Genomic DNA, 14345 nt, shown 5'->3' on the forward strand with positions numbered 1-14345 from the left:
ACAATCATGTCCAACGAAGAAACCCAACCACCACGACAAAAAGCCATCATCGGCAACCTCAACCACGACTTCTGGATCTACGACAGCGAAACAGGCTTCGACCTAACCCGTCCTCCACCCCCCTTCACAAACCCACGTCACAGCGCCATCACAATCCGCACAACTTCCTCCCCCATCACAATCACCCCCTCCAAAACCGCGCTAGTCATAATCGATATGCAAAACTTCTTCCTTTCGGAGGCCCTTGGTCGTCCTGCCGGCTCAAAAGGTCTGAAAGCTCAGGAGCATTTACTCAGGTATGCGGTTCCTGCTGCGAGAAAGGCCGGGGTTCAGGTTGTGTGGTTGAATTGGGGGTTGAGGGAGGAGGATCTGGAGAGGATGCCGCCGGCGACGGTTAGGGCGTTTGGGTTTGGGGTTGTGGGAGTGGAGGAGTTTGAGAGGATGGTGGTGGGGAATGAGGTCGACAGTGATAATGGTAGGGGTTCTTCTGGTGGAGGGGTGCTGAATAGAGATTTAGGCAAGGATGCGAGGATATATAAAGGTCTTGGACAGGATCTCGGAACAGTCACTTTGTTGGATGGGACCGCCATCTCGGCTGGTAGGATGTTAATGGCTGATCAGTGGAATGCGCAACTCTCCCCACCACTTCACGAGTCGTATACCTCGTCTCTCGAGACTTCTCTTCCAGATATGATCATCGACAAAAATCGGATCAGTGGCATGCATCTCCCAGCTTCACCAGCTAGTTTGTACTTCCAAGAAAAGGACATCAAGACGCTGATCTTTGCAGGCGTGAACACAGATCAGTGCGTGCTGGGAACGTTGGCGGATGCGTATTGTCAGGGTTATGATGTGGTTATGTTGAGGGATGGATGTGCGACGACGAGTCCGGTGGGAGCCCAGGAGTGTGTGGAGAACAATGTTGCGAAGACGATGGGGTTTCTTATTGATTGTCAGTGGTTCGCGGATGGGGTGGAAGAGTCATTAGCAGGGAAGGAGACATAGAATCGACGGGTGTACTATGGTCGTAAGAGCGGCTGCATAGAAACTAATTGGGAGGTGTATATCAACACTGCGAGGCAACATCGACGAGGGTCCAGAGTGAGAAAACCACTACGGACCCGAAACACGAGAATGACTCTCGGCATTCGCTGCGTTCACTGTCTGCGCCTCAGTTTGCAAACGAGGCCTTCTTGCTGGAAAAACCTGGAAGATATGTCGTTAGCATTGGTCCTTACCACTACTTTTCAGCTCTATCTGGGTGAAAATCGAAGACTTTCAAGGAGACTCACCAGTGGTTCGTGACATGCCAATCCTTCTCCGGATCCGCAAACTCGATCTCAAAGCGCCTGATCAGCTCTGGAATAACCTTCATCATCTTGATCCCTACAAACGAGATGGTTAGCATTCGCGATCCCTATCATTGGCCTCAGAAACTCACAAGCCATATGTCGTCCGAGGCACTTTCGTGCTCCAGCACCAAAATTGAATTCCAGAAGGTTGTCCATCGCCCTCAACTCCTGCTCGGGCACTTCTAGCCATCGTTCTGGACGAAATTCATTTGGCTGAGGAAAAGTTTCTGCATTCCGACCAGTGACCCATGGGTTGACGCCGACGACTGACCTACCGGGAAGGAAATGACCTTCAATCTCGACGCCCTGCGGAGGAACGTGCCTCTCTAGGATAAGACCTACTGAGGGATGGAGACGCATAGCTTCCTTGATAACGGCGGAGAGATATGGTATTGCGCTTGCTTCCTTGAAGTTGATTGGGCTGCTGAGCTTGCTGTCCTTGTCATGCTTCATGATCTCGTCTGCTAGTTTCGCTAAGCATTTTGGGTAACGACACAGGTAATAGACTATAGCTCGAAGGGCAATTGCGGTAGTATCACTTCCAGCGAATACGTTACCTGCAAGGGCTATCACAAGATCGCGCACGTTCATCTTCTCATCTTCAGAGGACTTGGATGATGCCAGCTTCGAAAGAAAGTCTTTGCCATCTGTATTGGAGACGGTATATTCTCCACCAGGTTTCATTTCTGCTCTTTCTCGCATGGCTTTCAACGTAAACTGAACGATTTGGTTCCATTGTTCCATAGGCGGCATGAGCTTGATCAGAAGTGGATTGCCAAGGAGTAATAGGTGAAGCGCTGGAACCTGACCAATTATTGCAGAATATGCCAATATGAACTCGATAGTGCTCATGATTGAGTCAATGTCCTTGCCCTGTTCTAGGAAGCCGAACTTCTTGTCGAAAGTAAACATGCCGACTAGATCATTAGCTGTGTGGGTGAGTAGATATCATCAAACTTACCAACGTCGAAGGCATAGTACTGCAGCCACGGGCCAAGATCAACCACCTGATTCTGTGATGCAAAGCTATCGAGACGTTGCATGAGAAGATCAATACACGAGTCAACCCCTTTTTCACATTGTAAAAGACTGGCCAATGAGTAAGCATTTCCAACCTGGCGTTTCAATATTTTGTGTCGTTCCTGATCTCGTACAGAGAAAGAGTTGAGAGCTAGCTGCTTTTCCCAATAAATGCTTTGGAGGGGATAGAAGGCAGTCTTGTCTGTCAGCTGTAGATGAATATACGACTCGGCACTCTCACCTTGGTATAATCTTGTTTGATGCTGTAGATAGTTGGAATGTATTTGGGATCTGCTATCGATATGTGTTTTGGTCCAATCCGAACGATGGGACCATACTTGTCATGGTACAAGAGAGCCTCAAGATGAGCCGAACCTTTCAACACATGTGCTACACGCCATAAACGTGAGTATGCTGCAAGTGGTGGTCCGGGAATGCCAGCAAGGCCAGGCTGATGAAACTTATTCCACAGAAAGTTGAAGATGACGAGAAAAATCAGTATAGATATTGGGTATTGCCTGATCAAATCTGATAGGGGCGAGAGGTATGACGAAGCCGCGAACATTTTGCTTGAGCCACTGCGAGCAGCGCGAACGAGGCACGGAGGAGGAGGAACTGATGCATACGCTGGGCACACACAAATCGCGTCGCCGTCAAGTTCAGGCAGTCCCTCACAGATGAGGGACACAGATCAACGATTTGGCCCCGAGGTAACAGTCGCTTACATTAGCTTATATACTTTGAGGAACAAAGTCGGACATCTTTCGTGTCAACGTTAGCACACTTTTGACCTCTGCTACACGAACGTGACAAGCAAGCAGTAGCATATTTCTCAGTCAATTGTAGGCATTATGCAATTGATAACGGGCTGAGCATCAGTAGAAGAGTAGGCAGTGCTGGGGAGTAATGCGAGCATCTCACTGCAAAAAGTTCAAGTAGGAGAGACAACGCGTCGCTCCTGCCTCCACTAAACTCAGCGGCTACGGCGAGACATAGTGATAGCTGCATCGTGGAAGTTCAACTCTCAATGCTACTACAATGAGGGATCAAAAAAGGACTGTTCATACGCTCCCCATGACTCAATCCCGCGCCATCATCGACTCATCAACCCGCTGATTCAAAAACACATTTCATAACACTAATATGCCGCTCAAACACCCATCGTAAAATCATGCTCAATGCCCGGCGTAACACTAGCCATAAACTTCAGGAATACGACCAGGTACTGATCTACCCGTATCGCAACCTTCTCATCACTCTCATCTTCATCAGCTTGATCAAGTACCTCCCACTCATCACCGCCACCAGCTTTTACACCAGCCTCGTGCCCTCTCTTCTGGTTTTCTTGTAAAGCGAGCTTGTTTGTATCATCTATCAGCCCTTCCATTCCGGATATTGGTTTTCCTCCTGCAATTTGACTTGTACCTGATGCTTTTGCTTTTTGTAGTCTGAGCTTGAGTGCGGCGTCGGCTCGATCGAGGAGGATTTTCATAACGCTGGCGTGTTTGCAGGGATGTATGCTTGCCATTTTTACGCTGTTGTCGAAGAAGGGAAAGTCTTCGAGCGTGACGGTCTTGTCTTTGTAGTCTCCTACTATGTCTTCCATCATGGCTGTGGGGGGAAGTGGTTCGGAGGGAGAGATGTAGCCTGAGAGGTACATTCTAGGAGTTCGGTAGTAAGGTGTGTAGGTTATGTAGAGGGTGTATGTCCGTGTTGACCTGTAAAGTTCGTCAGCTACAGTACTCCCAGTTTTCTGGCACAAGGAGACATACGTTGAAGAAGGATCCGACTTGTCTCGGATAATAGCCTCATTATCATCGTCCTCATCTTCAATATCCGGTATCTCCTCCTCATCCTCTCGCTCCGCAGTCCCTAATTGACCAGACTCAGACATAGTCCTGACCTGCCCACGCAGGCCTTCCTGCTCCTTCTCACTCGTCCCACCCGTCCTCAACCAGCCATCGTCCGCATCGGCACCAGGTTCATCGTCAGGTCCACCCAGAAATCCATCACGGACCAAGTCGTCAGCCGCGCCTCCACTGCCTGCAAAGTTGTCGTCGAGTCGTTTGTGGCACGGCACGCCTCTTGTTACGAGGAACTGCTTGTTTGGTGGTAGATAGTTTACTCGCTTGGATGGTGTGGCTGCATCGGACCACGACCAGGATGGGAACTTGTAGACGAGGTAGTCGCCGGCTAAGACGTATTCCTCGGGTGTGATTTGGCCTGTTGATCTGAAGGTTGAGGTATGTGATACGGGTGTGAGGTGGTCGCGACCCCAGTCGATCCATGATCGAAGGGCTGATGCCATGGTTCTTGCTGTGTTGGGTTGACAGATAGACTTCGAAATGGGATCTCACTGGAGCTGTTGTACAAGCCGTAAAGAATATCTATTAGTGCTGTAGTGTTGTAGAATGAGAGGCAGGCCTCACTTTGGTGGACAATACTTTGTGACCTTGAGCTAGGCTGCAGCCCGCATGCATTGTGATGCCCACCAGCTGCAAGCAGGAACATGTGACAACTATCAGCGAATGGGTGAACTTTTTGCCCGCGTAAACCACTTTACAGCCTGTGAAAGCGGCAACTTCAAACTATTGACCTAAGCAAATGTCTATGACTGAAGACAATGAAGAATAAAAGTTCATAAAGTCGAGGTAGTAATGATTTGCTATCTTTGAGGCTGATCACTGTATTCCTCATCAACATGTCCCCTATCATCGTCTATCTTTCCCTCAGCCTTCTCCGGTAGCCATCTTACAGCGACACTGAAACCAGCAGCAAGCACTACCATCACAACCCAAGCCAGATAACCCTTCAAAATCTGCTTACTGACGCCCACTGCATACAGACTCGTGAAAGCAGCTGGACTGAATGCTCGAAGTCCAGACACGAGCGTTAATGCCAGCGCATTAAGTGTGCCAAGTGTCTTCGGACCTGGACTCACGTCGTTCAACGCAAGCTGAATCGCTGTAAAGGACATGCTAACCCCGACACCCAGACAGAGCAGTATAGGTGCAATCACCCAGAAGATAATTTTTCCTTCGTGAGATCCTTGGCGAAGAAGCGCGTTCAATGCCGGACTGACGATGAAGAAGAGAGGATATACATATGCACAAAGCCGTAGTACGCCCCCTGTGCCGATGCGATGCTGTAGAGGTGGGAAGACGAGAAGCAACCAGGTTGCCTGTGCTGCTCCTGTAAGAGCCATGAAAAGCGAGATTAGTCTGGAGGAGAATCCGAAGCCTCCTAGGGAGATTGGTTCGTAGTAGAAAACTGGAATGATGGCCGTATAGGCAAATGCTAGCAGCATGTTGTGAGAATAGAGATAGAGCACCGGTGCGACTCCTGGCGCTTTGACCAGGGACCAAGTAGTCTTGTATTTTCCTTCGTTGTCAATAGGTTCGTCCGCTGCCGATTCTGCCTCTAAATCATTCTTGCTCAGACCAGACTTTCTACTAGAAGATGGAAGAGTCTCCTCCACAAAGAAGAATGTCACGACTGCTGCGACAAGAGCAATAGTCCCAGTAGCCAGTGTAGCCAACGCGTAAGGATACTCCTCGAAGAACCTAACACCCTTGAAAGTCCCTCTGTACTGCTTGGCCGGATTCGCCAACACACCTCCAATCAAAGGGCCAAACAAAATCCCCAAGTTTCCCGAAAAAGCAAACCAGCTGAAAGCTCGAGCCTGCGTTTTCGACGTACTATGCTCCGTAAACATTGTCCGAATCGTGACAATAGTCCCAGCAAATATCCCTGCCAGACAACGGAACACTATCATCTGCCAAATAGTCTGCGCAAACCCAAACAACGCTGTTGCAAATGCCACTCCGAACAAAGAGATACAGAGAACAGGCTTGCGACCAAAGCGATCAGCCAGACGACCCCAGAGAATCATGACGGCCATTTGTGTCAGGCTGAAGAGTGATTCTATCAGTCCAGAGTAGAAGCCGACGTCCGCTGGTTCCAGGTTGCCGTTCTCGGCGCACATCTGGTTGATGAAGGGGAAGATCGAGAAGAAGGCAATTGGCTCTACTAGTCGTGCAAAGCATAGAAGCAGAATCTGGCGGACAGGGAGAGGTCGTTCTTTCTGTGAGACGCTTGGAGGTGTCGCGATTATCGTGCTTTCGTTGCTGTTTAGTTGGCTCGAAGATGTGTTCTTGGATTGTGTACTTGTGGCAGACTCCCTCCTTGCTGAGGTTGCCTCTGCTGCTTGGACATCAGCTGTAGGTGCATGATTTCCCCCAGCCAGTAGTGGTGTGCTTTCTGACGCGATCGTGTCGTTGCTGTTACCTTCGTTTTGCTCGAGAATCGACTTCATCTCGCCCGAATGGTCAGACGCTCACCGCCTCGTGATCATCAAGTTCCGACTTCGAGAAAGGCGAACGAATGTGAAGCCCAGCTACTGAAATCAGGCATCCTTGCTGACGCGTAATGGACTCGAGATCAGCTATCATCGCGATAACCCTGAAAACCGTACGATTCTCAAACTTTTTTCTTGCCGTACTACGGCTAACTCGTGGGCTTATTGCATCTCAGTAATCTGTACATTCGTCGCTACCCATCTAGCCATTGGACGACCAACGTCAAGGTTACGATCAAACAAGCATGTGGGAATTGGGTAAAAGCGCATCCTACACACATACGAGAAGTCAATGGCCCCGCCAGAATCTCCAAGTGGTGCTGGGTTGACGACACGATGTAGTATCACAGTAGATGCTCGGAACACGTTCCAGTACTCAATGATGATGTTGATGATGTTGCTGTTACTTTCTAACGGGTCTTGCAACCAGGAACTACCGTCTATCTATCTACTGGAGTATCTACTTTTATCTCAAATCTTTGTGTCTTCGAAGAGGTTTAGCTAGCACTTCTCATGCTTAGCCGTGACATTCGTCCCCTTAGTAGTCCTCCTGTCTACTTCTTCATTCCCTCGACATAGTTCCTGGTTGCCTTCTTGTTACTGCTGTCGTTGTTGTCGCTGTCACCATTTCTGCTGCGACAATGGCAGTGATGACCACGACGATGATGTTGTTGGTGTCGTTGTTGTCTTGCACAGCTCTTTTCTGGCAATTCTTTTTTCGGGGTTCCGGTTCTATTCTCTTCCACCTTTCATTACCGCAGAAGTTGTTGTCGCATTCTTCTGCGTTGACAGTAGCAACGATGATGTTGTTGTTGTGTTGTGTGGCTCTTAACTTTTTTTGTAGGTTTTTCGGTTCTGTTCTCTCCTGCTCCTTTTCACCTGCTCTCCTCTTTCCTGCTTTCCTTCTATCTCTCTATCACTATTCGGACGATCGGGACTGAAGTTCTTCGAGGAAATATTTGGCTGCTTCGATCAAGGCTAGAAGGTCATGGCGAGATTGTCTTGCTGGCCATGGAAACGGTAGCGCTTGTTCTGCTTCTGCCATTGCCACTCAGACGGGCGCGATCGTTGCGATCATTGCAGTTATGGAAGCTGGATAGAGTATCTGAGATGTGAGGCGTCTGCAGATGTATGTCGTGATCAACGTTGTACACAAACTTCTCTTTTGTCCTTGAACTCTTTGTTGCGTGCTCCGCAGTTCAGTCTCACACCAACCTTGCACCAGAGGCTGTTGGTGAACACTTTCAGATGGACTCTGCACTCAAGTCTCCATCGCCGTATTGGCATCCCTGGCTCGGCGCGCAACGCTCCTCGGCGCTACCTTTCGTCGGTTCTTTCGCAGCGACTGCCGATAGCTGTACTTCTGTGATTTGCGTTGCCATGGTTGAAGAGCAGCCGTGTACGATATCTCAGACATCGATTGACATGCCGATGGTGGCGGACTGTGGAAGATCCAGCCCTTAGCCCCCCGCATACGAGCTGCATACTCTTCACAGTCGATGACCGTCAAACCTTTCGGGTCTTCAATGTCACTGAAGACGCCGAACTTGGTGCACCTAGGGAAGCGATGTGCAACCAATACCTCCATCGTGTTGAAGAAAAATTCATAGTCTGCTCGACTCTGAGGGGTTCGGCAGTCCTCTTCAGCTATCATGTCGTTCTCAATGGCAGCTCTTGCATGGTGAATCATGTCGAAGAGGCCACACAGTGCTTTTCGTCTGCCAGTCCAAAGGTAGCCACTTTGCTCGATGGCAGCGTGTAGGTCATCGGTGCTCGTCTCCATGTCATCTAGTAATTTATCAGCGTTCAGGTCGTTTCCAGGCTCTCCCGTGAAACCCTCAGTGTTGACCTCTTGGAGCAAACTGAAGAGATTTCGCTGACGGATTTCCTCGAAGAGGAACACAGCTCTTGCATCGGCGGCTTCGGGTCTCATGTGCTTGTAATAGTGAAGATCGTCGAAGTACTTGTTGTCTATGACAGGTTCTGCAGGCTCTTTCTTCTTTTCTTCATCGTCGGGAGGAAATGCTAATCCTTCTCCTGGATACAAGAATTGGTTACCATAGAGGTCATGGTCTTCAGTTGCAAACTTCTCTCCAAGAACTGTATTTCGATACCATTCTTCACCGAGTTCATTCTGAGTGAACAAATCTCTGGGGTGGAGTCCTGACTGTAAGGCAAGGGTCAAGAGATCTACCCACTGATCTGACTCTGTGTCCCGCCACATATCTTTCACCTTCTCCTTCAAATTGGCCAAGACATCCTCGTAACAGAAATTTCTGACGTCGTTAGGAGCCCTATACTTGAGCTGCCAGTTGAGACAGCCAGGATCGTGGCGTTTTGTGTAAGCTGGCATACTGCTCACCAGCTTTGGTGTTGAAGCCATTGGCGCACGGACCTGGTCGAGCTTCAAATTCTTTCCACGAGCCGCTTGAATCAGCTCGTTGAACAGCTTGTTGATTCCACGATAAGACTTGGGGTTGAAACGACTAGTCAAGTTTGCGAAGCGATCAAGGTCGTGATCGGTGACCGGTGTCGCTCCATGGCCACCCACATTCACATTTTGTGTGGCACTTGTAGTTTCAGATGCACCTTGCATGATCGCAGTGTTTGTTGCTCTAATCGCAGTAGCGTCGACTGCATGACTGGTGTTAGGGACCGAGACCTTGATTGTGCTTTAGCCGAAGCTGCGTTTCCCTGCGCTGGTTGAGCCAGCATTACCGCCACCCTTGGCTGTGTGCTTGTGTTGCGCTTTTCCTTGCTCTTTGTCGTTGTTCCTCTCGCAGGCTGGCTCCAATGCCATGTGTTCGTCTAATGTCTGTTGAGGAGGCTGGGCTACCTGCTGAAAGCCAAATGATTGCATCGGTTCGAAAGTGGTAGGGCATGCTGCTAGAGGTGCAGAGTGAGGTGCAAGCTGAGGTGTAGGCTGAGCTACGATTGTTGGCACCGGCACTGTGACAGGTGTTTCAAGCATCGGTTCTGACGGACTTCGCGGACCAGACACTTGAGGAGACCCAATGAATGTCGAAGCCCGTCAAAAATCTGACCTTGATTCGACAATATGTTCGACAAACTGCTTCGAGGGCTTCTTCGAGGTTTTGTTGATGAGTCCCGCTTGTATGGGTGAGAACGGTCAGAGACAAATCGCTTCTTTAGGCATCTGTGGCTAGATGTAGTTGACGACACAGGAGTGCTTGGCGTTAGTGGACTAGGCGGATCGTTTGAGGTAGTAGAGAACACCGGGGACTGTGGTGTCTGTGGTGGGCTAGGATATGGGCTGCACGCAGCAGTCACGGGAACAGTGTCGTCGCTTCCAGGACTAGCAGCAGCGGCAGCAGACGAAGATGGCACAAAGTCTTCTCTGGCGTCGGTGCTTGGTCTACATTGGCTACTAGACCGATCTTGTTCGACAGTGTCGGAGATTTCCTTTGCAGCCTTCCTAAAGGATTGCACACCCCAGAAAGTCCTGAAGTAATCACTTAGAGGGTTCTCATCAGAAAGAAGTGTGTAACCTTCCGATCGTTCGTAGAATTTATTGCTGAACCAACATGTTGCATCACGGCTTGCTGCTGCTGCTAGGTGTGCTGCTCTGTCACCCTCTGGCATAGGCCCAAGACCGGCTATACACAACTGCTTTGAACATTCGGGACACATACTGAAAAAGTCTTGCAACTTTCCGTTCCTGAGGTTGGGAAGGATATTCTCAACGTCGCATGGAGGAGATTTCGAACACGTCAGCCTTGTCGAGGCACAGAACGCTGCGAATTTGCATGGTGGTGGTTTGTTTTTGGAGGCTGAATTGTCTTCAGGTGGTGAGGACGAACCAGTAGGAGCCGGTTCCTCTGGACCTTGCTTGGGTTCTTTAGCATCCTCCGTATCTTGTCCTTTACCATCCATGGAGTCAACGGGCTCATTAGCTTTTGGTTGTGAAGAAGACTCAGCAGGACTAGGAACAGTCGATTCTGACTTGGTGCCTGCACCACCTTCTTCAGGTGTGGGTGTGGGTGTAGGAGAACTAGTAAATGAACCTTCGGGCATGTGCTTCTTCCGAGCTCGCTCAGCATCGGTATCATCTTCTCTTGATCGTTTCTTGAAGATACTCCGAACAGCCTCATCGATACCAAACTTGGCCTCGGCAGTGGCAGCAGCTGAAATCTTAGCCTTGGTATCATATATCTTCTTGCCGTTGACGTAGAAGGAGGCTACCTGCTTCTGGATTGCCTTCAACGTGTCTGACAATTCATCGTCGCACACGTTGGGGCTAGGGTCTCGACTAAGTCTCAATGCCTTGCGAGCCGCCATGAGGACAAAACCTTCGACGTAGCGCCTCTCGGGACTTCTGAGAAAGTCTACCATTCTCTTTCGGATGTGGTAACGGTTTCTGAAGTGCATGTTGTCAGTACCATCATTTTTGAACAATTGCTGAGGGTTCGTGATAGCCTCGAGTTCGTGAGCGCATAGTTCGTAAGTTGAGTTTGACAAGAAACGGTTGAGAGGTTCTGCTCGAGCCCTCAGCGGAGCAGACGGGAGCTTCCCTGGAAGAGACTTGAAACCGCTCATCGTGTAGTTTGAGAACAGGACGATCTGCTGCTACTGGGCTACATCATGTCAGTAAAGCTGCTGAGCAAGCCACAAGTCTCACTCACATCTGGAGAGTAATAAGCAGTTGTGTTGTGGAAGAAGAGTTGACTTCGATAAGAACAATCTGAAGTCAGTATCGGGACCAGACGATAGGTTCATTCGCTGGTGGTAATTGATATCGCTGCACAAGAGGCTATTGCTTGACAGTTTCAGAGTACACCAAAAATTCTTAGGGACTTGCGCACGATGGACCAAAGTAGAGGTTACACGAACTAAGGCTGTGAAAAGTTACCAATGGATTTCGTAAAATTGTACGCGAATGCAACGATTCTGACATAGCCTTGACGAACAGGTGGGAGGAAGGAAAGTTCGAGGATCGCGATCTTGATGCAGACACAGAGCAGGCTGCCAAGCCGACTTCGCGAGGTGACATGAAATTCAGTAAACACTGAAGTGACGCCGGTTTCTGCGCGTCCAATCGTGAGTGGAGAAGACGCTGGCACTTGTTAACAGATGCCACTCTCAGTGACCTGCCATACTCATTGTAATGGAGGCAGGCTGCAGCCTGCGTGTTTGTTCATTTGTGAAGTGATAGAGAGTGCAGCAACAATAAAGCACTCGATAACTTGTAGTAATGTGAATCAATATCACTGCTCCAACCAGTGAAGAAGTTGAGATGACTGGCGGAGCTGCTCAGCTACAGTGATGACTCTCAGCGTGGTGCTCATCCAACTACGATGCACGTACTGAGAATTTTGAGAACTCCAATGGGCGCATGGGCATGCCACAAGCACACTCGTCCGTGGCCAGATCAGGATTGAAGTACTGTGAGCTGCATATCGAAGCCTCTTTACCATCAAGTGGTGTTCGATACCTGCCATAGAGTGCCATTCTGATTGCAAAGGAGAAACACTGAAGAGAAGCGACATGTGTTGTGGTGAGGTATGGTGGCAGAGATATAACCAAGATGGGTAGACGCACGGACCACCCGCCATATCTCCACCCCGACGCATGGCCACCAAGCAGAGGTACCATGCTGATATCTTAAACTGAGCATCATGGCAAATATGATGTCCTAGCTCGGTATAGATCCTGAAGACAGTTCATAGGCGTCCGAAGACGTCTAAAACACGACAGGCCAGATATGTCATGCCGGATCCGGGCAACAAAGCAACCATGAGCAACTTTGTCTTTGTCTCTATCGCTCCCAGGAAGCACATATAATGCTTCGAGCTCGCTCTTCACGAAATTCACAATTCGAGAGAATCGTGGTTAGGCCTCGTATACCAATAATAGCAGCATGCAACTATTTCGAGCCAGTAAAATTCTCTTCGCGATTACGCATCACAAACCACACGACTTTTTAGTACACCGGCGAGCCCTCACTATCAGCCGGTCCTTGTTGCCACAAAGAAAGAAGACTTTGCTTAAACAACCGGAGAAGAGGTGGTCACTGCCGCGAAGAGCCATTTCAAACTCCGCTTCGACCCGCTTGAACAATGACAAGCTCGAAAAGACGCGTAGAAGCTAGCAAAGCGCGCCGAGCTCTACGCGAAGCAGCTCGAGAGAAGAGGAGGAGTGAGACAGGCTCGTTGATGCACAAACGAGACGATCCAAAGAACGATCGATTGTGCTGTCTCCAAAGTTCAGGTCTGTGTCGAAACTTGGGTAGCAAACACCATCGGAAGAACAAGAAATGTTGGCTATACCCGCAGACATGCTCTCACTGTTTGTCCGTTCAACTGAGGGCCGAGGGAGATGATGCGGGTATGGATGCCGAGGAACGACGTATCCCGCTAAGTGTTAGCGGACGTTCGAAGTCATTTAGCTCCAGTACGCCGGAACCAGCGATCAAGGCTGAGCAGATGGACGTCGACACCAAGACATTGCCTCGGCATGCTGGAAATTCGAGCCCTAGCACAGGTGATTCGCCTTTGCAGGTAATGGCTACCATGTGCTCGGCCCTCAATCTAGGCCCAGGCGGAAGTCCTGGACAATCGGAAGTCGTTGAGTCAATTGAAAACGACGTTGAGGAATATTATGGTGGTAGGAAGCAATTCATCAAGGAAGAAGTCACAGAGCCAGACATGCTCAAAGACGCGAAAGAGCGACGCGCGAGAAGTTGGGCGCCTAGTCCGGAGCTAGAGGTGGGCATTCCAGGTCGTGAAGCGTCGTCGAGCATGGGAAGTGGTGAAAGTAAGCGACGTGATCCTCGACTTGCCCTGGGCTACGTCCTTGCGACCAGGTAACTTGCAGATTTCAGGATTTCACCCAGCGAGGTAGCCTTTGTTGGTATAGTAGACAGTGTTCGTAGTATAATATGTATATACTCAACTTCAAGAATTGACGCGAAGTTTTGTACCGGACGTGTTCGCGATGCTGGCCTTCAATGATCTAGTCCTCATCTGGACTAGTGCAATGAACTCCATCACGCTTCCACAGTGCCACCATTTAAGCAAGGACAATGAAAGTCGAGTCCAATTAGTGGTAGAAAGAGAACATCGTCTTGCTCTTGTGGCAACTTGGCAACTACGGCTGCATGCGGACGAAACTGAGGTACGTTTTAGGAGACATATACTAAAAGCACAATGTGTTGGGATGAATCTGTGATATTGAGTTAAGCCCCTCTTGCATGCTTGCGTATCTTCAAGTACTGGTTGTTAGTAGTGTATAGATACACAAAGATTGTCCTCAAATACAAGTTGGTGAATGATTCCTGTTCAGACGTAAGAAGCTTATGATCCTGTGTGCTTCTGCTGGTGATGATCCACGGTGTCGCTTAGCTCCTGCTCATTCCTCTTCTCAGTCTCCAATGGGAATGATTATCTCGTAACATTGTCAAATTTCCATTATCGAGAAACTCAAATACGTCTGGATCTTTCAGAGTATTTCTCTGAGTCACACCTTAGCCTCTGATCTCGAAAACAGTTCGAACCTTGTGCCTGTCATGGAGATAGACACCAAATATGCAGCGTACGCATGAAGGTGCACATCACTGCCACAATAAGTTTGCTTTTCTCCGATGCCACAATCAATAT

The 14345-nt window shown here is 49.3% G+C and overlaps 7 protein-coding genes across 7 annotated transcripts; 2 read left to right on the forward strand and 5 right to left on the reverse strand.

The window, feature by feature from the left end:
- Window positions 1-6: 6 nt before the first annotated feature.
- LTR64_005450 (uncharacterized protein) lies at window positions 7-1005 on the forward strand (the record flags this gene model as incomplete). Its single annotated transcript, XM_064899789.1, has 1 exon — window positions 7-1005. One exon carries the CDS (start codon window positions 7-9, stop codon window positions 1003-1005), a length of 999 nt encoding a protein of 332 aa, XP_064753101.1.
- A 283-nt stretch (window positions 1006-1288) lies between these two features.
- LTR64_005451 (uncharacterized protein) lies at window positions 1289-2395 on the reverse strand (the record flags this gene model as incomplete). Its single annotated transcript, XM_064899790.1, has 3 exons — window positions 1289-1386; window positions 1442-2269; window positions 2314-2395. 3 exons carry the CDS (start codon window positions 2393-2395, stop codon window positions 1289-1291), a joined length of 1008 nt encoding a protein of 335 aa, XP_064753102.1.
- A 1127-nt stretch (window positions 2396-3522) lies between these two features.
- ATG3 (E2-like enzyme) lies at window positions 3523-4680 on the reverse strand (the record flags this gene model as incomplete). The annotated part of the gene is made up of 2 exons (XM_064899791.1): window positions 3523-4090; window positions 4145-4680. 2 exons carry the CDS (start codon window positions 4678-4680, stop codon window positions 3523-3525), a joined length of 1104 nt encoding a protein of 367 aa, XP_064753103.1.
- Window positions 4681-5037: 357 nt separating this feature from the next.
- On the reverse strand, window positions 5038-6687 carry LTR64_005453 (uncharacterized protein; the record flags this gene model as incomplete). Its single annotated transcript, XM_064899792.1, has 1 exon — window positions 5038-6687. The coding sequence occupies one exon, from the start codon at window positions 6685-6687 to the stop codon at window positions 5038-5040; it is 1650 nt and encodes a 549-aa protein (XP_064753104.1).
- Window positions 6688-7990: 1303 nt separating this feature from the next.
- Window positions 7991-9325, reverse strand: LTR64_005454 (uncharacterized protein; the record flags this gene model as incomplete). Its single annotated transcript, XM_064899793.1, has 1 exon — window positions 7991-9325. One exon carries the CDS (start codon window positions 9323-9325, stop codon window positions 7991-7993), a length of 1335 nt encoding a protein of 444 aa, XP_064753105.1.
- Window positions 9326-9403: 78 nt separating this feature from the next.
- LTR64_005455 (uncharacterized protein) lies at window positions 9404-11286 on the reverse strand (the record flags this gene model as incomplete). The annotated part of the gene is made up of 2 exons (XM_064899794.1): window positions 9404-9657; window positions 9711-11286. 2 exons carry the CDS (start codon window positions 11284-11286, stop codon window positions 9404-9406), a joined length of 1830 nt encoding a protein of 609 aa, XP_064753106.1.
- Window positions 11287-12806: 1520 nt separating this feature from the next.
- LTR64_005456 (uncharacterized protein) lies at window positions 12807-13556 on the forward strand (the record flags this gene model as incomplete). Its single annotated transcript, XM_064899795.1, has 1 exon — window positions 12807-13556. One exon carries the CDS (start codon window positions 12807-12809, stop codon window positions 13554-13556), a length of 750 nt encoding a protein of 249 aa, XP_064753107.1.
- Window positions 13557-14345: the final 789 nt, after the last annotated feature.

This window comes from Lithohypha guttulata (genome assembly GCF_036872675.1).
Source record: "Lithohypha guttulata strain CCFEE 5908 chromosome Unknown scaffold_4, whole genome shotgun sequence".
Taxonomy (NCBI): domain Eukaryota; kingdom Fungi; phylum Ascomycota; class Eurotiomycetes; order Chaetothyriales; family Trichomeriaceae; genus Lithohypha; species Lithohypha guttulata.